We start from the raw sequence: 25,547 nt of genomic DNA on the forward strand, positions 1-25,547 counted from the left end.
GAGAACAAAAGAATAAAACCCAAATAATAAACAAACCAAACGAATTATTCCCGGCAAGAGCAGCATATAGACCCGATGAACTACAAACTCTAAAATACCTGGTACCTTGGTATCATCTCCATAAAATATGGAATAATTTTTTCCAAGGAATAAAATCTTGAATATATAACCAGAGTGAAAATAATTTTCAGCAGCCATTTCTCATCAGAATATATTATTATTATTATTATTATTATTATTATTATTATTATTATTATTATTATTATTATTATTATACCAGTGCTGGGAAACACTACCGGTCCTATCGTGTGAGGTGGAACGTTTAGTTGTTGCACAGCGGAACAATAATACTGACCGACCAATATAGCGGTGGCGTACAAAGCTAAAGCAGTGACGGGTTAAAAAACATCCTCTAAAATGTCTTTATATCTCATTTTGAAGCTGTAAGTTATTATTTTACATTGCAAAACTTGTTATTGATTCCAAGCAGGTATTTTTGTTTGAAATGAAGTCACTTTATAAGTAATGTATTAAAGTTATGTGGGGTGAGATCGAGCCTCCTGTTAAACCTCAGCCTGAGCCTGAATTATTGATTCTAACTTGCCATAATTCAGCCATAACTGGCCCAAATATGTTTTATGGTAGCCAGGTCACATTTGATACCTTATATGTGGGCCAGTTTTGGCTCATATTCAAAATTATTGATGCTAACTTTCCATAATTCAGCCATAACTGGCCCAAATATGTTCTAAGAGAGCTGGGCCACATTTGGTACTTTACAGTATATGTGGGCCACCATAGGCACCCATTTAGATAATTGGATGCGTACTTGCCATAATTCATCCAAACCTAACCCAAATATGTTCTAAGATAACTGGGTCACCTTTGGTACTTTAAATGTGGACCAGTTTAGGCTCACATTAAGATAAGTAGATGCTTACTTGCCATAAATCAGCCAGAACTGGCCCAAATATGTTTTAAGATAGCTGGTCCATGTTTGGGACTTCATATGTGGGCCAGTTTTGGTTCTCATCCGGATTAGTCAATGTTACCGTGCCATAATTTAGCCAAAATTGGCCCAATTATGTTTTCAAACAACTGGCCCACATTTGCAGCATCATTTATGGGCCAGTTGTGGTTCATTAACGGACTGACAACTGTCACTTTGCCATATATTTTCCAACTGTGGGACAAATTTTTTTTGTGATATTTGAGCCAAATTCAGCATTCACCACCAATTTCCCCCTGGGATTAATAAAGAAATTCTGATTTTGATTCTGATGGGCCATGTAAGGCTCACCGTTTTGTACGAGCCAGAAAAATGCCAAAAGTGCCGGATCATTGCCAGATGTGGCCCACATCCGTATGCTATCTGGGCAGGGAACATATATGCTCAGTGCCCAAGGCCAAAGCTCAAGGTCATGGGACAATTACAGCGTAATTATAATTGTAATCGTAATTGCAAAATTATTTTGCTGTTGTAGTCTTAATTGAATTGTCATTGAGTTCAGATAATTGACTTTGTAAATGTAAGTGGCATAGTTAACAATTGATAAAATATGTTTGTTATCAAGTTTTAATACAACCTGTGAGTGAATCTACACACCCCCATACAGGTGGTAAGGGTTAGAAGGGTTAGGGGTATGTGGGTTAGAGTTAGGAAATTATAGAATTTATTTAAATAGGGACGATATACAAAGGAACAATACTGTGAATCTAACTAATGTTTTGTACAAAAAGTTTATAGCTATTGCTAAATTCCATCTCTTGTCCTTATTTGGGCTTTTACATAAGACATTATAATCAATGAACTAAAATGTAAATGAAAAGATGCTGAAACTATCACACAAACTCAAAATCACATTCAATCATAACAACAGGCCTATGAATGATGAGCATACACGGCACACTAAAATACATACACACAATATCATTAGTAAAGCACTTTGGTCCCATGTGGGCTGTTTTTGAGCCCTATATAAATAAAAGTTAATACACTTGTATATGAACTTAAGTAATTGAGGAAATAATTGTTATTGACTTTCAGCAGAAACACAAAAAATGTAGACTAATTGTAATTGGAAAAAAAAACCAATTTTGATTGAATATGGAAAAGTTAAAACGTAATTGTCACTGAAAAAATTAATTCACCTCAACCCTGGTCTGAAGTACGTCATACAGTGGATATAAAAAATGTACACACCCCTGTTCAAATGCCAGGTTTTTGTGATGTAAAAAAATTTAACTAAGAAAAATAATTTCACAACTTTTTCCACCTTCAATGTGACCTATAACCTGTACAATGCAATTTAAAAACAAACTGAAACATTTCAGGGAGGTGAAGTAAAAATTAAAAAAACTGAGAGAATGAGGTTGCAAAAGTGTTCACACGCTCTTATAACGGGGGACGGAGCTGTGTTCAGATTCAGCCAATTACATTCAAACTCATGTTAAATTGGAGTCAGTACACATCTGTCACCATTGAAAGTGCCTCTGATTAACCCCTAATAAAGTTCAGCTGTTCTAGTAGCTTTTCCTGACATTTTTATAGCCACATTTTCCAACACAAGCCATGGTCCGCAGAGAGCTTCCAAAGCATCAGAGGGATCTCATTGTTTAAAGATATCAGTCAGGTGAAGGGTATAAAAGTATTTCCAAGGAATTAAATATAACATGGAACACAATGAAGACAGTCATCATCAAGTGGAGAAATTATGGCACAACAGTGACTTTACCAAGAACAGGACGTCCGTCTAAAATTGATGACAAGACAAGAAGAAAACTGCCAAGAGGCCGACAGCAACAGTGAAAGAACTGGCAAGTACTGGCTGTGTAGTACATGTGACCACAATCTCCCGTCTTCTTCATATGTCTGGGCTATGGGGTAGGGAGTAAAGACAGAAGCATTATCTTAAAAAGAAAAACATTTTGATCCAGCTTCATTTTGCAAAAACACATTTGAAGTCTCCCAAACGCATGTGGGAAAATATGTTGTGGTCCGATAAAACCAAGGTTGAACTTTTTGGCCGTAAATTCCTAAAGGTATATTTGGCACAAAAACAACTCTGCTCATCACCAAAATAACACCATACCTACAGTGAAGCATGGTGGTGGCAGCATCATGCTTTGGGACTGTTTTTCTTCAGCTGGAACTGGGGCCTTAGTCAGGGTGGAGGGAATTGGGTCCAGCTGCAGCTGCTCTACACTCAGCTCCGGAAGCTAACCCTCCATATAAGGGCTACTGCACAGCACTTCTTCTCCTAAATGTGGCAGTAATGCAACATTTTGTGTGCCAAATACTGTTAATAACCAAAGAAGAAGAATAAGCTACTGTTCTATCGTCAGATCTGTTGCATTTCTAAGAACATGGTAGGTTAAGAGTTTTTTCTGTATTTAATCTGTATCCTTTATACCTTTTATATCATTTTCATATTTATATTTTTCTAATTATATTTCATTTTATATAGAGCTTCTGTTAATTTATTGCTTTTTTATCTTCATTGCACTAGTTTTTGGGTGTTTTTGGGAGTTTTCTGCGTGTTGAATTATTTTGTCTTTTTGACTGTAGTTTATTTGATGAGAGCAGCCATGACAGTGGATCAATAAAACAATTTATCTATCTACTGTATTTATCTATCTACTATTAGTTTCTTCAGATGATTTGTCAATGTGAAATACAATAATTGCACTACCACAAAGCGTTTTTTACATTTATAAGGCCAAGCTAACGTAGTTTAATTTTTTCAAATAAATGAAATTAAAAAGCTGTCTATTATCTGTCATGACATTAAATTTAGTCCCAAGGGTTAATTTTGATACCATTAAATTGTAATAACAGTCGTAATCAAGTGCGTATAATAATGGTTTCCCAGTTTTCCAGGAAATATTATATATATATATATATATATATATACATATAATATATAATTTGATTTATTGTTGTATTTGTGTGTCCATTAACAAAGGATGGCATGGTTGATCTTATTTAGCAGAGGTTTGTCGAATTGTAAATTAAAACGTCATGCGTTATAAATGTAGATTTGAAGGTTCTGTGTTGAATGTTACATAAAAAATATTCTCTGACCAAATGTTATGTTTTCTCCCTTTATGTGTTATTATAGAATTAAAGCAACTTTTTTTTCCAAATGAACCTATTTAACTCACTGATGCTTAATGTTTTAAACGTTTTTATTTTTCATATGCATGTTTCTATTTTTGTCAGCAACTTGAAACCTGAGGTGAGCTGCTGCACAACATGCTGCGAGCATTATCAATGCCCCATTTGTCCTAAAATTAAGTCATTTAAGCTTTAGAAGTTAGAGAAGCACTCTGATACACTAGTAAAAAAAAAATGCAATAGCATTTAAAGGTAAGATTCACATGCACGCAGACAGCCTATTGTGTAAATACACATCTGATATCAATGCTGATTAAAAAAAATTGCTTGTTATACAAGTTATTTTTGTCCTTGTTCTATTCTTTGTCAGTAGTAATCATTTTATTTTGCTTCTATTTGTTTTAGATATGTTGCTTTGCTGTTGCACTTTACAATGCAGAGATGTGGGTCATATGGAAGTACACCTCAAGATGTGCAGCCGTGCCCACTGCCTACCTACCCTTACTGAACCTATCCTAGTCACTCCTTCTCCTTCCCAACCTGCTTCAACAGCTGCACCAGTTCCCACTCTTTCACCTAAAGTACAGTCTAAAATGGTTAAATATCCACACTGTAGCCTCTTATTATTCCGAAAAAAATGTCCCTACACATATCCAAAAGAAACACACTCCTCTCATCATCAATGGTGACCTGGTGGAGAAAGTATCATCCTTCAGGTTCCTGGGTGTTCACATCCAGGAGGAGCTCTCCTGGGCCACCATCAGAGCCATCCTCTCTGACTCAAGGTAAGTTTTAATGGTTCAAATGTAAATGTATTGGTATCTTGCATTGTATAGGTTAATAACAGTATGCCTATTCACAACTGTAACAAAATGTAGATTTTTGTATATTTTACTGATGTTGTTAATGATAGATTTATGATATATATAGCAATAACTATATTCCTTGAGGTCTACTTTCACTAGATCTGAGCTATAAGCTGTGCTTTTACTTAAATACAATATACAGTGATAATCAAGTCATGTGATTCTGCATATGGTTAATTATTTCTAATGTAATGTTAATCCAGATGTGCATAAATTATGAGCACGAGACATACGTAAAACATTAACAAATTTTCTGTCTAACATAAAACCACATCTTGAACGTTTTGATATTGTTTCATAAGCTCTGGACTGTAAGAATTACTTTAATAACAAAAGAAATGATATATATATATATATATATATATATATATATATTACCTTCATGTGTTGTACTTAAAGTTTTATGGTATTCACAATGCTGTGAATCTTTAAACATTGAATTTATCCTACATTTATCCCCGTTTTAAGGTTAAAACACAAAGGTTGTGATAGGACTGTACATTATACTTTGTTTTTTCAATGTAACACTGCTGAGGAATCCGGTTAACAAAGGTATTAAAACGCAGAGAAACCTTCCGGAAATGCCTAGCCAACATGGCTATGCTATCGGTTTTATTTTGTATTTTTTTCTTCATTTCCTGATGTCACTTCCGGAGCTGAGCGTGGAGGTTCTGCAGCTGGACCCTCTTGGAATGAAGAGGAACTTTATCTTTCAACATGACAATGACCCTAAGCACACAGCCAAATCAACAAAAGAATGGCTTTACCAGAATAAGATGGAGGTTTTAGAACGGTCCAGCCAGAGTCCAGACCTGAATCCAATTGAACATCTATGGAGTGATCTGAAGAGGGCTGTGCACAGGAGATGACCTCACAATCTGTCAGATTTGGAATGGTTTTGTAAAGAAGAGTGGGCAAATATTGCCTCATCAAGATGTACCACACTGATAGACTCTTACCCAAAAAGAATGAGTGCTGTAATAAAAGCCAAAGGTGCTGCAACAAAGTATTAGTTAAAGGGTGTGCAAATTTATACAACCAGGTTATCTTAAGTTTTTTATGTTTTATTTTTCCCCTTTAAAGGTTTGTTTGTTTTTTAATTGCACTGTACAGGTTATAAGTCACATTGAAGGTAGAAAAACTTGTGAAATTATTTATCTTAGTGTCATTTTTTTACATCACAAAAACCTGGCATTTGAACAGGGGTGTGTAGTCTTTTTATATCTATTGTAAATATATGTAAATATTCTTTCTTTTTTGGGGTTGTTGAATTAAAATTATTTAAATATTTTCAAAATCAAAGCTGATGAGGCAACATTTCAAGGCTTTTTAAAATATATGTGATGCTAATTTAACCACATCATATCTCACATGTTTTAATAGTGCTTTGGTCTGCTTGTTTTAAATCTTACCTTCATCACTTTGACCAGCAGAGAGCAGCCTTAACTCACAATATCTAAATTCCAACTTTTTTTTAATTATCAAATAAACCTGAGCTGAACATTTAGGTCATTTTTTTTTTTTAGCATATTTTTTTTGTCCCTGTCATGCATGTAAAGTCTTTTAGTGATTTATGCAGCAATCAATTTAAATGGTCAGCCTGTTTTTCAAGCTTTGTATAGTCCATGATGTGAGTACTATAGTACTGTCACATCATGGACTAAAAAAACTGAATCTACCCTCTGTATTTATGACAAGCACTTTGTTTTGACGAAGCTTCTTTGATTCATGCCTTTTAAAAAGCACAGTGTTAAATAAAATAAAGTTGTTAAATTGTCACTGTGGTGTCATTTTTATGTTTTCTAACATTATTAGCTGATTATAATTGTGTAGTGGGCCGACATCAGTATTTCAGTTTAGAATGCATTTTAGGTGCATGTCCCACATAAGTTAAAAATTATTGAAAATTTTGAGTTTATTTCCTATATTATATGAGTTAAAAAATATAAATAAAATTTTAGTTTATTTCCCCACATTATGAGTTGAAAAATATTGAAAATTTTGAGTGATTTACTCACTAATTATAAGTTGAGGAATATCAATTTTTTTTAAGATAACATTGAGATAATTTAAGGCAACTGCAAATGTAATTTTTATTTTATGTCAACTTAAAACATTTAAAAACATCACTCAAACATTATTGTGTAATGTGTTACACAATCATTTTTGAGTTCTTTGAACTTAAGGTTTACAGTGTAGTGCAACATATATAATTTTCCCTGCAAAGGTTTTTGGAGTTATTAAAAAAATGCCTATCATGAAATGTAATACACAATGGACTCTGATTTACTGATAACCATAACCTGGCCTAAAAGTCCTTTTCCATAAATTTATTTCTCAAGCATCTGGAATCCTGATTGACTCATTATACAACAATTATCAAAGTGCTGTTTGAAACTAGCCTGATGCAGCAAATAATGGGAGCTATGCTTATTTTGACAAACACTGTTTAAGACAGCACATCCAATAATATTATGAAACAGAAAAATACTGCAAAGGTCTGTGGAATCAATATACTTCTTGCATCAACAACTCCCACAAGTTTTATTTTTTAAAACAGTGGGAAGCAGAAACAGTTTGAATCTCTTGCAGTATTATTTCTTTGCCTATTTGTACAGATTTGGGACACAAAAATGTGAAGAACATGTAACTCCTGAACTCTCATCTCAAGCTTTTCCATTATTTAGTGGTTCGCACACAGTTGATCTGGACAAAATATTTTTTGGCAGCGACTCCGGAGACAAACCTGTGGTCTTCTGCCAGTTGGTCATGCCTCACACCCGTCCGATCAAAGACTCCTCACGGAATGGTTAAATACAAAGAAAGAACTTCATGTATGTGCCAGTGTATGTGAAACAATAAAGTCCTCACCTTCTACTTCAGTTCTACTGATTACCAAAAAGTAGAGATAATATAAAGAACAAGATCCATAAGCCAAGGTGTACCACTTAAAAACTCAACAAAAAGACATTGAGAGTAGTGGCTTTTTATTCACTGGATTAGTCACTTTGATGTGAGATTTTCAGTGTACTTCTATCACAAATGAATGCGCGCACACACACACAAACACACACACACACAAATGAATGCACAAGAAGCAAACTTCCTTCAATGTATAAAGATAATATTTTACACCCTTGCAATAATTCAGGCTCAACCAGTTTAAACTCAATAAGCTCACATCATACTTTGGAGGTCCAGAATGAGGATTCAAATATTCATTCAGGAAAATCAGATCCATCTGGATTTACAGGATAACACAAGTACAGAAGATAAACAATAATATTCATAAATAAATAAATCGTCGTAAATCCGTATGATGAGCATTGCCTATGTGATAAAAAAGTGCCATAGAGCTTTTTCACCGTCACACTGTTGCACCACCTAATGTCAGACTGGTTTGGCAGAAGAGTAGCATTTGTTGATTGATGTATGATGAACATAATATAAAGACAACAATTTTTGCTTTTGCTCATTTTTTTTTTTTTTTCTTGGGCTGGACTTAAAGATCTATAACACAAAAGGCCGATTTCTCTCAAATATTCTTCACTAATGTGTCTAAATCGATGTTAGTGAGCTCTTCTCCTTTGCCGAGGTAATCCATCCGACTCACAGGTGTTGCATATCAAGGAGTTGATTAGACAGCATCATTATTGCACAGGTGAGCCACTATAAAAGGGGGCTGTAAAGTGTGTACATTTACTGTATTGGTCTCTGGAAACCTGTCAGTGTCAAGTGTGACCACTACTTTCCTCACGCTGTGCAAAACATCTTGACAAAGAGTTGATGAGGTTGTTGGTTGTGGACTGTTGGTCCGCTCGTCTTCAGTGGTTGTGTGAAGTTGCTGGATATTGGCAGAAATTGGAAAACGTTGTCATAGACCAGTGGTTCTCAAACTTTTTCTTTTGAATGCAAGTACCCCCTTATGTCTAACTACAACATTTTGCTCAGAATACTATGAAAAAACAACTATAGAGCATAATGATGGAATGAATTAGTGATAACACACATTCTAAAGAATCTCATTTTGTAAATAAGTGGAATGAAATAGTATTTAGTGGCTCCTGAATAGATTTATTTCTGTAGTTTTTGTAATTTATGGTCAGCTCCCTCCTGATGTGGGAACAAGACTGATCCTTGTATTTTCAGTTCATGTTCTTTCTATCATCATTTTGTGTACTTTGTTGTTGTTTCTGTTCTTTTTATTATTTAGTAATTCTTTCTCATATTTTGTGTGTTTTTGTTGTTGTTTTTGTGTGTTGTTGGTATTATATCTCAGTGTGTGTGTTTTTGGTGTCATTTCTTTTGTCATTTTGTATGTTTTGGTGTTATCTTTGTCTATTTTATAGTGATCTTGTGTTTTTTCTGTGTCTTTGTTGTAGTTTTGTGTGTTTCTGGTAATGTGAATATGATTCTCTCTTAGTGTGTGTGTGTGTTTGTGTCATTTTGTGTATTCTGTTGTTTGTTATTTTTATTGTTCAGTGTATTTATCCTCTTATTTTGTGTGTTCTTGTTGTCATTTTGTGAGTTGCTGGTAATATTTTATGTGATTATAAATTTTATTTAAAAAACAACAAACCCATATTTTAAATGTTTTCATTTGTCAATGTTCCTCTCTTTCTGTCTCATGTACCCCCTGTAGTGCCATTGCGTACCCCCATTTGAGAAACACTCAAACACCCGGAGCATCCCAAACATGTTCAATGGCTGACACGGATGTCCGGTGGCCATGCAAGAACTAATAGGGATGTTTCCAGATTCCAGGAATTATGCACATAGATCTGTGCATTTACTAAAATACACCTGTGTTCATCGTCCATCACATACGCTAGCCCATAACGCCACCGCCACCATAGGACACTCCATTCATAATGATGACAACAGCAAATTACTCACCCACCATTCACACTGCTCCAAAGTGCCAGACAACATCCAATGTGAGCATTTTCCCACTTAAGTCATTAACAAAGAGGAACTGCAGTCAGATGGAGACTCTGGCGAGGACAACAAGCATGACGATGAGTTTTCCTGAGACAGTTTCTGACAGTTTGTGCGGAGATTTTTGGATAATACAAGGTAATTGTCGCAGCAGCTGTCCAGGTGATGACTATCAGACCAACTTGGAGATAAAGATGCTGTTTATGGAGGTTCTGGGATGGTGTGGTTAGACTGGGTCTGTGATTGTGAGGATGGTTGTATGAACTGCCAAATTCTCTGAGACACCTTTATAATAGAGAAATGAAGATTGAATTCAAGGGGAACAGCTGTGGTGGACATTCCTGCAGTCAGCATGGTAACTGCAAGCTCCCTCAGTACTTTCCACATCCGTGGCATTGTGCTGAGTGATAAACCTGCACACTTCAGAGTGGCTTTTTATTCACCTGTACAATAATCCTGCTGTCTAATCCAATATACCACATTTGTGAGGTTGGTGGATTATCCCAGCAAATAAAAAGAGCTCACTAACACAGATATAGACATATTTATGAAGAATATTTCAGAGAAATCTACCTTTTCTGTAGATAGAAAATGTTTTCGTCCTTTGACTTCATCTCGAGAAAAAATGGGAGCAAAAACCAAATTGCTGTGTTTATGTTTTGTTCGATATAGATCAGTAGGACCAGAATGAAGGGAAAGTTGGTGTCTGGCATTTCTCAATGGCCAAAGTCAAAGGTCAGATCAGACCTTCCCATCTTCTGTGAGTACACGGCATCAAACTGGTCATTCATTGAAACCGTGAAGACGTCTTTCCACAGGCCCACACGCCCTGCAAGAGGAGCAAAATAGGAATCATCAGTGACCAGATGCACCAGGGAGCGTTTTACCCTGAGTTGACATGATCATCTTTAATTTAATCCCTTTAGACGTTTGACTGTTGTAGCAATGACTCACCTTATGTGGCGTGTATAAGACAGATCAAAGTGACTGTGAGTTGTGTGCTAATCCTATAGAAGACCAGACATCCACACACTAAAAGAAAAATAACAGATGGAAAAAAAGAAAGGAGATGACAGGAAAAACACAGACAGATCGAAATTAAGAAAGAAAGGAAAAAAAAAAGAGAAACAACAGAACTCAAATTCAAAGCAAATCATGTAGTCTCAAATAAAATCAAACATATCTTCTTTGCTCATTTTTAAACACAGTAAACAAAAGCAAATCCCAGCATTCTTTTCATGTAGAAGAGTGATGGAGGTATTTTATATTCTGTGAAGATTCACTGTAACAATACAGTAATACTGTAGATGCAGGGCAGAATCATATTGTGCTACATTTGTGCTACAGGCCTGAGATAGACGGGCTGTTTGTCCAAGGTATCCCCAGCTAACGCACCAAGTAAAAGATTAAATACTGATCATACTGTGATAGTCTGGGCCTGTGGGTGGGTTTCAGCTTTATTTGTCATGTTTGTATGAGTAGACTCTGTTTTTGTTCTGTTTTAGTTAGTCTTTGGTTTTTCCAAACTGTCCTATAGTGTGTGGGTGTGTCTGTGTGTGTGTGTGCGCGCGTGTGTGTGCGTGTGTGTGTGTGTAAAAGAAAGATCTAGGTCACACCCATCACTGAGGTGAGGTCATACCTGTTGGAGCAGTACAGTCGTGCGACATAATTACACACACATACATTTTATAACACATACCTACAACCATAAGGCTTCATAGCTCAGAGGTTAGAGCACTGGTCTTGTAAACCAGGGGTCGCGAGTTCAAATCTCGCTGAGGCCTTTGATCATTTTTACCACAAACAAAAACGCATCGAAAACCAAAGAGCTCATCGTGGACTTCAATAGACCAGTTGTTCAAAGGTAATCTTGTCAGATATTGGTTATTGGATTGGATCAAATCTTGACAATGGGTGCATCATACCTACTTTTAATCTGGATCAAACCTTCAGTTTGTGTTGTTCAAAATGTTTCAGTAGGATTTGGATGAATTTGATCCAAAAAAGCAGGATTATCCTGATCCCAACAGGGGGTAGGATTTCAACGTGGAATAAAAGAAGTCATCAACCATGGAAGGAGTGGGTAGGCACTGTCTACTAATATTAGGACATCTGTTTGGTTGTTTGGAGCTCTCTGTATAAATCAATCCCTCTCAGGACACGTGCATCATGAACAGACCCAGACCACTGTTGTGTGTTGATGCTGCGACTACGAACTAACTACTAACCCCAGGTAACTGCAGCAAACCAAAGCAAAACTTCAGATCCGCTTCTTAAAACCAAGGCTTGAAAATGCTGGTCTCTCCTCCTCAGATGAAAAAGAAGCCTGAACATTATTTATTTTGGTAACTATTGGACATTAAAACAAATTTAAGATGTTAAAAAAGCGTCTTTTGTCTCAAAATCATAGACACTTACAGTGACTTCATGTTGGCTCTTCTACCTGTTGTTCTTTACATAGCTGTATTACCAAATCTGGATAAATTTAATCCAGACTAAACCTTTTTAAAAACCAGGCGCTGGGGATCCACAGCCCACAGGACTTCTCCTGGACCAGGTTTAGGTTTAGGACCTTAATTTGGACATAGTCTGTTGCGTCTTCCACTTGGAGGAACAACATAATCCATGATAAGGACACTGAAAATGTGTTTGTGTCAATTTTGTTTTCTGAGTTTGTTAGTATTATTTATGTTAGTTACAGTAATATTGTGCACTTTGTAATTTATTTTCTTATTTAGCGTTTATTTTTTTTTTGAGGTGTACAGTTTTGGGTTTCTTGGTTGTTTCTTAACAATTGTAGTTTTATCAATTTGTGTTCTTTTGGAAATATTGTCGGTGGTTTTTGGAGACCGAGTTGTATTACCTTTTACCAGTAACCCTAAACTGGGGCTTAACACGAGTGACAAGTCTCAATTTCCTACAGTTTAAAATTTAAATAATTCCAAGAGCTGAACTTTATAATGTATTTTTGAAAGACTTCCTGTTTCAAAATGTTAAAGACTTTGATGAAAAGTATAATCCTCCAGACATTTATATTGTATAAGAGTTTATTAGCAGTAACAAAAATGTATTTCCATGTTGAAAATGAGTATATATGAGCTTTACAATTGCTTAATCATAAAGAGGTGTATGCTATAGGATAAGTTTGTAAAAACTAAACATGTACTGTAAGTAGGTCATTTCCTGAAGATTGATTTAGTTTTAACTTTAAATCTGTCAGTTGACTGACAAACAGTTTTAAAGCATACCAAGAAATTGGAAAGTCCTGGAGGTGTTTCTGTACTCACCTCGGCAGATAGACAAAGCATCTGAGCTGCAGCACTGCTCTATGAGCTGATTGCAGCTCTCCACCATACTCTCAAGCTGAGCCTTGTCACAAGAGACACCTAGAAATCTGGCCAACTGCCCCACCATCATCCCCAGATCCTAAAGATATATAAACAGACAGAAGGATAGAATTGAAACCATGTAATCTGTGGAAGTGAAGCATAAATCCAAATAAAAAGACATACAGTATATGTCCTATATGACCTCTTTGTATTCTGAGGTTAATGATTACGCTTCAAGAATCAACATGAACCCGGTTCACACTGCTGTCACATGGCAGCTACAAGTACCAAATGTACACTTCTTAAATGTACAGCAGATAAGGATATAGGTTATCAGTTTACAGGTTTGCATGACTGTTCACAGAAAGCAAAGCAGACATTGATAAGAAAACAAGAACTTCTCAATAGTCATGAAACTATATCTATAGTAGTTCAGTTCAGTCTGCCTATAGTTATTTTTTCTCGTTGTTTTTTTCCAATTTCAAAAAAAATGGATCAGTAATGTCATGATGGTGCACAGATGTGGAGGTAATAAGGTCATATTTGTGTTCTGGGGCTGGTGAGGTCAGGAGACACAAGGTCATTTGTAATAAACAAGAGCTTTGAAGGTTTCTTGTTAAACTTGCTAAACAGAGTGTGCGTCGTCTGTATGTAGGAAGTAAGTGACAGCAATTTAATCCTTTACTCAATTTAATGCTGTTCCCTGATGGCTGTGAACCACCATGTGTTGCGTTTTGACATCATTAGATTGTGGACAGTTCCTGCATTAAAGGATTTTCTTTAAAACAGGAACCTAAAAGTAGAATGAAGGGAAGACATCACAAGCTGAGCTACAGGACAAGAAAAGCTACCAAGACATCCTGAAAACACCGGCGGCCAGGGATCTTTGTCTATTAGATGGATGCATAGAACTGAGTTATTGTGTTTTTAAGGAGGACAGGGATTGGCTTGACAGCACTTTTGTTTGTTCCTGGTATTCCACATGATATCACCTCCCTCTGCAAGCCATTCAATTTCGGCCAGATTCTGATCTTTCTGTGTGAACCCAAAAATAAACATCTACCATTGTATTGCCACAGCTTTAAGTGTCAAGAAAACACTAGAAATGTGTTGTCAAGTCACTATGATAGAGTTTTTGGGGGCAAACACAAGAAATCATGAGAATAAAGTAAAAACACAGGACTCCACATCCCACAATGCAATGCACAAAACCCTTCCAACAATGACAAGAGAGCATTTACAGTTGAGATCAAAACAACTTTCCAGCGGCAATTTCGAGCAAATGAACTATGATATATTGATCTACACTATATGTCTTATCTAATAAGAAAATTACAGTTAGGAAAAAGTTCCTATTTTATTACATCGTATCATTTACCGTATTTTCCGAGCTATTGTGGCAGTTTTTAATGGAACGTGATGGAGTCAAATTTTAGGGTTGCTGGTCAGTTGTGGCCACGGGGTTTATTTGGTCAATGGGTTTTGGAAGCAGATCGGTCTGGGATTTGAGGATTTGGTGTGTGTGTCCAATAAATCTGCCATTGTTCTGTGCTCTCAGGATTTTGTATGTTGTTAATTGTGCTAGTCATAACAATGACAGAGCCTCTGAGAAGAGACCTTGGTAAATGCTATTAGGTTACGATGGTATCTGGCCGGCCTGGGGCAGTTTGAGCGGAACTGACCAGGAGAGATTCTGTAATCACATATCAGAATGCACCGCTGTATTGGCTAAATTCCAATAATTTAGCAATTTTCCAAGAAAAATCCACGGAAAGGCTGCACTGTCACATAGGCCGCACCCTGATGAGGCTGCCCTTCAAAAGACTCGGCCAATCACAATGGGCAGGTTTCCATCTCAACATAAAGTTCTCCTCCTCACTGCCCCGCGTCTACATATTAGTCCATTTACAGCTTTTTATGGTTAGTTTTTAATGGAAGCAGACTGATATAGCGCTTCCTCCGCTCCCCGTGCTCTATTGCCTCAGCAGCGATCACACTAATCAAACTCTGAGTTCAGACGCGATTGCTTCTGAACAAATGTAACGTGGTTATTTGGGAAATTTATGCTGTTTATTATTTCTTTCTATCATTAACCAGCTGATTTTTACTCTCTCTTTTACGCTCTCTCTCTCTCTCTATCCGTGTGTAGACAACTTTATGTTGTCAGTTACGTCAGCTGTGAGAGTCCAGTGTGCGATCGCTCCTGATAAACGTAACGCAATGACTTGACAACTTTATGTTGTTTATTATCAACTACTATTAAAAATTGGCGGCAATATCTTACATTTTAAACCTCACCCCCAATTTCCACTGGATGCGGCTCCACTGCGTTATGTCTCCACCGCGTCACAGGAGATGATAGGTTTCCACTTTAGTCTATGTGTTAATTTACGCCGGGTCCGCTGCGCTGCATGTCTGCTCCTTCCCAGCTGTGACAGTCCAGTGCCCTCCGCCAGATATACGTAGGAGTTCTATTTCTGGCGGATACCGGAGCACGACACATCATGTATCATGCATGTATCCTTCACGATTGGAAGCCAGAGCTCCATCCAGGACCAGGAGTCATTAGTCAGGCAGGAGGCCACAGAGGGAACGCAGGTTAGCCCAAATCCCTACACCAAAAATGGGCTCACTTGCACTTTCTTAATGATGTCAGACAACCTAGGGCCAGCCATCAGTGCTGGACAAGATTGATAAGATTGCTATAAACGATGCTCTGAATGGGACAGTGAAGATCCTTAGTTCTTACCTTATACATGTCTTCATATTTTAAAAAAAGAACATTAGAGTCCATTCGGTGTTCCCAGAACTCCTGAACATGTTCAAACCAGGAGCCGTACCCAACTGAAAGAAAATATGAGTAATGCAATAAGACAGAGAATTCTGCAATATACATAAAACAGTGCAACAGTAATGACCATACTTACGTTTGTCATTCATAAAGCGTCTGCAGAACTCCTGGAAAGTCCCCCGGTAGCTCATGGTCCTGAGTGAACGATGGAACTGATAATAAGACACCACCAGGTCCTTAGGATTCCGAGCCATGTAGATTACCTGGGGAAGAACCGCGACAGTCATAGCCATAATTAGCCTTGTTTACAGGAAGCGTCACTTACTTCAGGCAAAGCAGAAAAAAGTAGCGCTGCTGTCAAATTACAAATATTTGCTGCAGTATGTAGTTGGACCTAGTAACTGCTAATTAAAAGATTTAACCTAGTTAATAAAAGATACAAATAAGTCAAACTGTTTTTTCACTGACAAGTAGCTTGTGTAATGAAAGGCTTCAAGTACAAGATGTCTGATGTAAAAAAAAATTATGTTCAGTTTATATTCATCTTCATGGGTTTGTTGGAGTTTTTTTCCATCAGTCTTGAAAAACAGGCCAAATAAGTTTTTATAAAAGCAACAATAACAATATTGCTTGTGCAAAAAAAGTTGAAAATTGGTCTGAAATCTACTTGAATATTGACCTTGATCAATAAAAACATATACTGCTATACACAGTCTGGTTTCACAAACCTTTGCCTCTCCGTTGTGCATGGCTGTAGGCAGAAATCGGTAGGGAAGATGGCTTTTAATTAAGCGAGGGGATGTTAACTCCTGCAGACAAAAAAGGAGGTCAAAATAGGGCTTTGCACAACTCCTATCAACCCTCAGAATGTTATTTTGCTTTCTTTTTTCTTATCTTATCTAATGTTCTAAAACACAACATATTTTGACAGCATGTAATCTGTAGCTTTATAATGTCCCCAAAAAAGCTTTCCAGTAACAGAAGGTGTACGTCTTTTACAAATATTACATGCAAAAGAGCTTTTTGAAAACACAAGTAAAAAACCAAGTTATGATATACTGCTTTTACAGGGTTCCGTTTTTAAAATCTCTCATTTAAGATTTTCTTAAATACTTTGGGTAATTTTGCAGACAATGACTTAAATCTCTTCGGCGTTTTGATGTACAAGCTTATTCTGAAGAACATACAATTCAAATAAATAGACAATCACAGACTGTGCCCAGACTGTAGTGGAGACCCAGAGTCTGGGTTTAGAATGTAATGTATTGCATACTTATTAAATGATTTAAGTGTAATTAGATCTGAGGTGTAGACAAATAAGCAATCCTTTAAAAACCAGTACCGGTCTAACGTTGTGCAGGATATCTGCTTAATAATTCACTGTACCTGTATGATGTCCATGCCTGGTTGCGGGTATTCTAGTACAGGTAGCTGTTCGTCAATGTTCATAAGACCAATCTCATCTGGATCTGCTCCTTGACTCACGAGATACACGACCTCTTGAAGTAGACTAGTGCCTACAGGATAGGACAAAGAGAATAATTTATTTTCAAGAAAAAGTTGAGTAGAGAAGAGTCCTGGCAAAGTGATTATTTACTTATATAAACACATTGTATGTTCTTAATGGCCCACATCTAAAGCACATTCTAATTTGGATTTAAGCCTGATGCTTATCGCCAGTGCCCTACATTGTTAGGACAAAGGTTTAGGTCTATTGGGTGGTCCCTGCGGTAGTAAGAGTACTCGGGACAGTGACCCCCAAACTGGTAGAAGTGGTGACAGATTTTAGGAACAAAATATGAAACCTCAATTCCAAAGTGTGCAGTACTAGAAATAGCTCATCTACTGAAGAACCCTCAGAGGAGCGGGACTGTGGTTAAGGACCAAGCGTGAGAAAGACAAACATACCACCCACCCATGCACCATGCCCCACAGACCACAGGACACACAGAAGCACCCGCTCAACCCCACCGGTTCACCCGAGCAAGCCTTTGAGACCAAGTCCAGCACGCTCTGCCAGGCCCCAGGTGAAAAGGAGTGCTGGGTCAGACACGGCCCTGACGGCCACCTGACCAGGAACAGCAACAATGCCTCAAAGCACCCTTCAGTGCCACTGAGAAGGAACATCACAAGCAATTCCACCAGGCCCCAGATACACCCAGAGAAGACAACACCCCTCTCTTTTGCTGCATTCCAAGTCACTCAGAACTCAGAATTTTACGACTTGTAAGATCAACTTGGAATGCCATCTGAAATCGAAACCCCGTAAAGTCAAGAAACAAATCTAATATTATAGCAGTCAACAAATTTAATAATTACGGTTGTTGGCCCGACCCGTTTAACAGCTGATCTTTGGGAGAAATTCATTCTTAACACCCTCAGAGCACAGGATATTCTTGTAGGATAATCTTATAAAACATAAGATATTCTGGCGTTCGACATCCTTGGTCAAGAAGGCGATAATCGAGACAAAAACAACCCGATTATATTTATGTGTGTACCTCACTTAATATTGTAAAACTACATAATATCCTATATGATGCTCAGCCTCCACATCCTTTGACAATGGATATAAGGGCCTGGGTAATTTTGCTTATCATGAAGTTTACGCTATTGTTACTTTTTTACTTAGATTAATGTATGTCTGAGCCCTGGCATCCAAGTCACTTGGTCATTCGGAGAGAAAAAGTGCAATTCCAACCAGTTCTCCTGCAATTTGTAGCATTCATAGCACAGCATTGGATTCCCCTTTTCGTGTGATTTGTCGCTTAACTAAAAGAGAATAAACTATCTGTGGTGTGTGGTTAGCATGGTAAGGAAGGGCTGTGTTAGATGTGATTCAGGGGAGGGACTGTTGTTGATTAATCACAGGTGTAGCGCATTGTGATAAATTACACCTGCTATATGTCTTGCAGGGGAAGTTGCTGGAGGAGAGAATCTGACAGCCTGCAGGAAGCAAGCTGCATGCAAAGGACACTGCAAGTGTTTGTGTGTGTGTTACAGTGGCACCCAAATGGGTAAAGACAATGGGTGAGCTCAATCAGCTGCTGAGAGTAATGGTGTCCCTGCACAGGGACCAAGCAGACTGGTGAGGATAAACGTAATTGGGATGACTGGCTTAACCCTCTGTTATTTGCAGTGCAGAAGGTTCCCCAGGCCTCCACGGGATTTTCTCTGCTGTAACTGCTGTATGGCAGGAAACCGTGGGGGTCTTGGGCCTGTTATGAGAAACTGGGTGGAAGGTCCAAGCCCCAGTAAAAATGAAATCAAATACGTGTTGGACCTCATGGGCAAAACTCCACACATTGGGTCACCTGTCACATGAGAATTTGCTCCAGGCCCAGCTGTCTCAGAAGCGGCTGTATGACAGAGGGGCTGGGCTGTGCCTATTTGCACCGGGAGAAAAGGTGCTTGTATTACCCCCAACATCCAGCACTAAGTTACTGGCCAAGTGGCAAAGGCCCTTCATGGTCACACGGCGAGTGGGGAATGTGGATTATGAGGTTGCGCGCTCGAACAGGGGCGGAGCTCGGCAGATCTACCACCACATCCTCCTGAAATAATGGCGTTTTTCTCGTGCCGGCAATTAAAGAGAAGGATGAGTTGGGACCTGAGGTACCAAGAAAAGCTAATCATGCCTCACTTACCATTGATGACCACCTTTCACCGTCAAAGAAAGCCCAGGCGTACAGCCCGTATTGAGCATAAAATAGAGACTCACCCTGGGGTAACGATACATTCTCAGCCCTATAGGTTACCTGAACATAAACGCAAAATAGTTCAGGATGAATTAGCGGCCAAGTTGGAAATGGGAGTAATAAAAGAGTCCATTGCAGGGCAACAAACAGACAAACAACCATTCCCCCTTGCAATTTTGAGACTCCAATCAGACACACAACCTAGAGCCTCCAATTTCTCTTTTTAAAATTTCCCCAATTCCATTTCAAAGTTTAACCATTTCCGCAATAGTTTACACATCTCTGTTTTGTTTCTGTTTCATGTCTTCACCCAATCAGGCTAAAAGACATTTCAGACTCACCCATAAAATATAATGGTAATGTGTGATCTTGTCCCAAAACATGTCGGTGAGGGTTTAGTCCGTGTCATATAGCTTTTTCAGAAGGTGATATCATCATATTACACCAGATGTTGCGTGATAATCTACAGTTCTGTTTCTTTGACCACCCGTTTACGTAGACAAATTGCGTGTAAATGCGTTATATTTTCTCAAAATATGCATGTGAGGCTATATCTAATTTCATATTCCAATTGAAGCTTGATTTTGTTTTTAAATAATAAAATTAATTAGAAATGGCCAATATTGTCAATTCTGGATATTCTGTGATTACGGAAAATCTGAGACCCTAACAACCACTCAAACTTGCTCCAAAAGGCAATCTATGCTAAAAATGTGCCAATCATAGAGGTTTTTGGATAGTGTTACAAAACCAGAAACCTAACCCTACCCACAGCAAACCCATGCAAACATGGGGAGACTGGAGAGCATGTAAATTCACACCAAAACTCTGTACAAAAAGGGAGCTTAGATCTGCTAACCACATAACCACTGTGCCACCTTCAACCATACATCATTGCATATTTCATACCACAACAGGTAAGGTATTTATGTCTCTTCTCAACCTAAACAGGGCCAACAGACAATCTATATCAGCGTCCGCGGTCACCAACCTTTCTGAAACTGTGAGCTCCTTCGAAGCTAGTGAATAGTCCGAAGGGCTACCAGTTTAAAATGCACTTATTAAATACTACACTTTTAAGTTTTAACATGCAGCATTTTATTTTTCCTCATTCATGCAGTTGTTTCCATTTTCATCTAGTTTCACAGGAAAACTTTATGTTCTTATTTTGCTAGCAATTAAGAAGTTTAAATAATTGTAAAACATGTACCATAAAATATGTCTACAATTTAACCATTATGTAATATTTCACAAAAATCCACATTGTGTTTTTTTTTTCCGGGGTGTCAGACTCATTTTATTTCAGGGGCCGAATATTCTGTAATGTCTCCAAGTTTCCACTTTGACGTATAAATGATAAATAAAGTATGTATATGGCGCCAACAATATCATTTCCTTCGGGATTTTCTCTTTTAAATTGCATTGATTTTTGTGACAAATTTTTATTAATTTTGGGAAATTATGAGAAATTATTTCAGGAAAATTAAGTCCTTTGAACGCATTCAGATTTAAAATGACTGTAGTCGTGATAAAAGCAAGGAAAAATTGCAATTCAATAAATGAGTGCATTTTCAAGGACTGAGTTTTCTACAACTGCATTATTTGATAATTTACACAATATTTCATGTTCTCTCGGTCTTTTTTAGCTGGCAGGCCGAAAGGATGGTCTAAAGTGCCGGATTTGGCCCACAGGCCTTGAGTTTGACACGTCTTATCACAATCCATATACCAAATCTGTGACATCAAAAAAACATTTGTCATAATGTTTCAGTGAAAATAAACTTTCTAAGATGGTTAATTTAATACACAATCATATAAAGTGCAGCAGTATGTAACTCTACTAAGGCACTGACTACATCTGTCATCTGGATTTGTCTTTGAAGTCTGGAAAGTAAAACAGATTTTAGATCGAGCTCATTGATGGCGAGAGCTCCAGAACAGACCTGAGGGCACCTTACATGGTCAATGCGGGCTACCTGGTGCCCACAGGCACCATGTTGGTAGCCACTGATCTAGAGAATGGTGAAACTTACTGCATGGTACAAACTCATCACCCTAGGTGATTGCTTGAAGGAAGGTAGAAGCAGGCTCTGATCACAGTGAGCGAAGGTTACACATGAAGTAAAAGGGTAAAAGTACTTGTGGAAGCAAAGTAAGGAGTAAATGCTAAGCATTACAACTAAAAGTATAATTACAAGAAATAAAAAGATTGTAGCAACATTTTAAGCTATTAATTGTAGCTGCAGATGTAGGATTAAAGCTTTAACAGGAGTTTTCCTCCAAGTTCATGATTAACAGTTGTTTCACTCTAGCAGGCCTTAAGGATTGTAAAAGCAGCCTAATTTGCATAAAACCTTAAATTACATTAAAAGTAAGTGAGTTTGCATTTTCCAAATTAGATATTATCATTGTCACAAAGAAGCAGAACATTTCAATCTTTGAATGGTGTAAATCGGTTAAGATTTGCATGCAGCATGACAAACAAGATGATTAAAAAATTCATATAAATGCATTTTGTCAAAGTGCAACCTCTACCAATTACTTAGAAGTGTAGATTAAACAGTGGACAACATTATAGTGATAAAATTGTGTCTCTGAGTTATACATTGACAGAGATATACCAGTTTACAGTAAAAGCATAAAACCTAATATTACAATCAAAGTAAAAATGTTTACAAATTACATAGTGGCATTGACACTAAGCAGCATAACATTTTGATATGTGAATGGCTTAGATCGGTTAAGAACTGGCAGAATAGTAGGCTAGCAGGCCAAAATATGGATGGTTCTTAAAAGTGGGAATGTGAATAGAGTGGGGCTCATCCCACTGACCTGACCTGAGTTAAATCAATCCTGAGGAAACAAATCATTAAAATGATTTCCAATACAAAATAATATGAATGTGAAATTCTTTACTGCCAAGAATTATTTCAGGCATTTGAATAGGTAACATTCTCCTCCTTTCTTTTCCCAGCAGCTAATCAATAAATCCCTCTGGTCTGGTAAGTATAGGAAATTCTTCTTGTGGGCATCCTGTGGCCGCTGCTGCAGCCCACTGTGATGATGATGATGATGATGATGATGATGATGATGATGATGATGATGATGTTCTAAATAAGGAGCCTATAATGAAGCCCTGCTGCTCCAGACCCGCCCAGCACTGAGATGCATCTGCAGTGATGCGCAATGACGCACAGTGCATGCCTGGATGTAAACATTTAACTTTCACCATGATGGAGATGCTTAGAAGTGCATAACATCGTTCCTCACATGAGCCACAAAGCGTCCGTTTGCTCATGCAGGTGATAACCAAATCTGCAGTTTAAATAAAACATGGATGAAATCCGAAAGAAAATATGTTGTACGAACATTTAATCACATTTCTTCGATCTACAAAATGAAAACCCCTACATTGATCAGGTTGTGCACGAGTCTCCCGATGTTAGAGTGCCTGTGAAGCTTTAGGCCGTCAGCCTACACCAGTGACGCAGAGACTCACTCACTCACCTGACTTCGGATAGGTGACGATCCATATGTCACTACTTCTGAGGGAGAAGTTGGCGATTTCCTCCATCTTACCCCTGCAGAAGGGCGGCAGCCGCACTCCATCAAACTCGAAGTATTTGCTTTCAAACTCGATCGGCGTGCTCGGCGTCTCTGCCTCGCTCTCGGCCATCCTCGGAAGAAGCCGCCAGAGCAGGGACAGGAGATGGCGCACACCCACGAGAACACCTTGTGTTATGTAATGAAGCTGGGGATGAAGGACGGCGACGCTTGTACAGCTACACTAGGGGGATGCTGAAGCCCGAAGTGACTGCTGGACGTCTTACAGCCAATCAGATGGGGTAGAGGTGACGTAATGCGCAATCACGAGACACAGCATCAGGACCACACCGTGTGGAGGAAAATGCGGGTGCGCGCTGTAATGGGAATCTTCCACATCTTCAGGATGAACAGATTACAGAGGAAGACCTGGAAACATGAACTACACAGCTTCCACATCATACATGAGCTATATTAAAGGTGCACGTGTGTGTCTATATCTGTCAGAGGTGGCAAAAGTAGTCTTCAGTACTCAAATAAAAGTATAGATACTTGAATAAAAATGATTCTGGTAAAAGTACAAGTATTGAAGTTGCTCCCTTACTTGAGTAAAAGTAAAAAAGTGCATGCTACTAATATGTTTAAGTAAAAAAGTAAAACAAATGTTCCTTCAATAAGAAGACAATGTTTTTAAACCAGCAAATTTTACTTTTTAGGAACTTGTAGAAAACTGGTACAAGGAAATAAATGTAATTTGTTACATTTGATAGAATTTGCAAATGGTCGATTAAATCCATGCAGCTTTGAGTTTAACATTTTTAAAAACTTGAAAATATTAAACCATTAAACTAAGGGACCTGCCTAACAGAAAAAAGCTCAAACTACCAACATTTTGCATCTTATTTACGTCGTGACATCATCTTCAAAGGTCTTAAAAGTAATGAGCTCATTTTTAAAAACGTAAGGAGTGGAAAGTACAGATATTTGTTTTAAAAAAAGGAAGGAGTAAAAGTAAAAAGTCGCCAAAAAAATAAATACTCAAGCAAAGTACAGATACCAGAAAAAAACAACTTAAGTATAGTAACGAAGTATTTGTACTTCGTTACTTGTCACCTTTATCTGTATCTTACGACACTGAAATAGAATATCAAAGTCAAAAACATTATCTTGAAATATAATAATAATAATAATAATAATAATAATAATAATAATAATAATAATAATAATAAATCAATTTTATATAGCCCTTTTTTGGACACTCGTCGCTTTGCAGAATTATGGGATTATTCTTTCACTCCACACTTAGCGGTGGTAAACGACTATTATAGCCACAGATGCCCTGGGGCAGACTGACGGAAATATAAAAAATGATACATTGCATTATTTATGACCACCATACCAATAGCATTGCGAAACTTCCAAAAGACAGTCCTCATCAAAGCATTGAGTCCACCACTCTATATGTCATTGTTTTGTTTTTTTTCTTCCTTTATTTTGAACATGAAAGTAAAGTGGAAAAGACACAAAAACAAAAATACTTACCCTTACCTGTGCAATAAGACTGTTGCACAGGTAAGGATTCACAGACACGGCACTCAGACGGGTTTCCAGCTTCATAGCTTTTTTTATTGCCTAGATCCAACACAGTTTTGTTATTTTAAGAGCTTGAATAATTCTCTCCAGGAGCCTATGGCTTCCCTGCAGATTCCCCATAGCTCTCTTTTCCAACCACCTTCTAGAAGATATGAAAAATATGATTAATCCCAATACGCTACACCTGAGATTAATCAACACAGAGTTTCTCCCTGAATCACATCCCCACTGATCTTCTCTGCCCGCTAAGCCTGCAGCCATCACAGCAGTGTTAATATATATTATACATTTTTTTTTAGTTTTAGTCATAGTCTTTCAACTGAAATGCAACTTAGTTCTAGTCAGAATGTCAGTAGCAGGACTATTTCAACTTTAGTCTAGTTTTAGTCAACTAAATAAAAAGATTTTAGTGGACTAAATATCTTACAGGTAGTCGACTAAGATATAAAGCATATGCATTTTTTTAAAGCTTCAATTATCATTCATCAACGTGATATGGGATGGTATTAATATTTGCACACACAGATGTGATTAATGCTGTCTTACATCCCCAAACACAATCAGCTTATTTGATCACCTAAAGGCTTGTTCCACCATCCAAGCAACAAAAGTAGTTTTCATTGGAAACTTTCAAAACAAATTTGTCCCATGTTGAACATTATAGTTTTGTTT

General features: G+C 37.6%; 1 protein-coding gene and 1 non-coding gene across 3 annotated transcripts; one reads left to right on the forward strand and one right to left on the reverse strand.

The window, feature by feature from the left end:
- Positions 1-9,535: 9,535 nt before the first annotated feature.
- Positions 9,536-23,584, reverse strand: sult4a1 (sulfotransferase family 4A, member 1). Of its 2 annotated transcripts, XM_028450031.1 has the most exons (8): positions 23,247-23,584; positions 17,428-17,558; positions 16,770-16,850; positions 16,178-16,304; positions 16,000-16,094; positions 13,209-13,347; positions 10,876-10,953; positions 10,622-10,750 (listed from the first exon to the last, which is right to left on the reverse strand). In XM_028450031.1, the coding sequence occupies exons 1-7, from the start codon at positions 23,413-23,415 to the stop codon at positions 10,877-10,879; spliced, it is 819 nt and encodes a 272-aa protein (XP_028305832.1). In that variant the 5' UTR covers positions 23,416-23,584; the 3' UTR covers positions 10,622-10,750; position 10,876. The 2 variants fall into 2 exon arrangements, with proteins under 2 accessions (XP_028305831.1, XP_028305832.1); XM_028450030.1 differs by lacking the exon at positions 10,876-10,953 and having other exon boundaries at positions 9,536-10,750.
- trnat-ugu (transfer RNA threonine (anticodon UGU)) lies at positions 11,633-11,705 on the forward strand. Its single transcript has one exon. It is a non-coding gene; the product is annotated as a tRNA-Thr (tRNA).
- Positions 23,585-25,547: the final 1,963 nt, after the last annotated feature.

The sequence above is a fragment of the Gouania willdenowi genome, chromosome 6 (genome assembly GCF_900634775.1).
Source record: "Gouania willdenowi chromosome 6, fGouWil2.1, whole genome shotgun sequence".
Lineage (NCBI taxonomy): Eukaryota > Metazoa > Chordata > Actinopteri > Blenniiformes > Gobiesocidae > Gouania > Gouania willdenowi.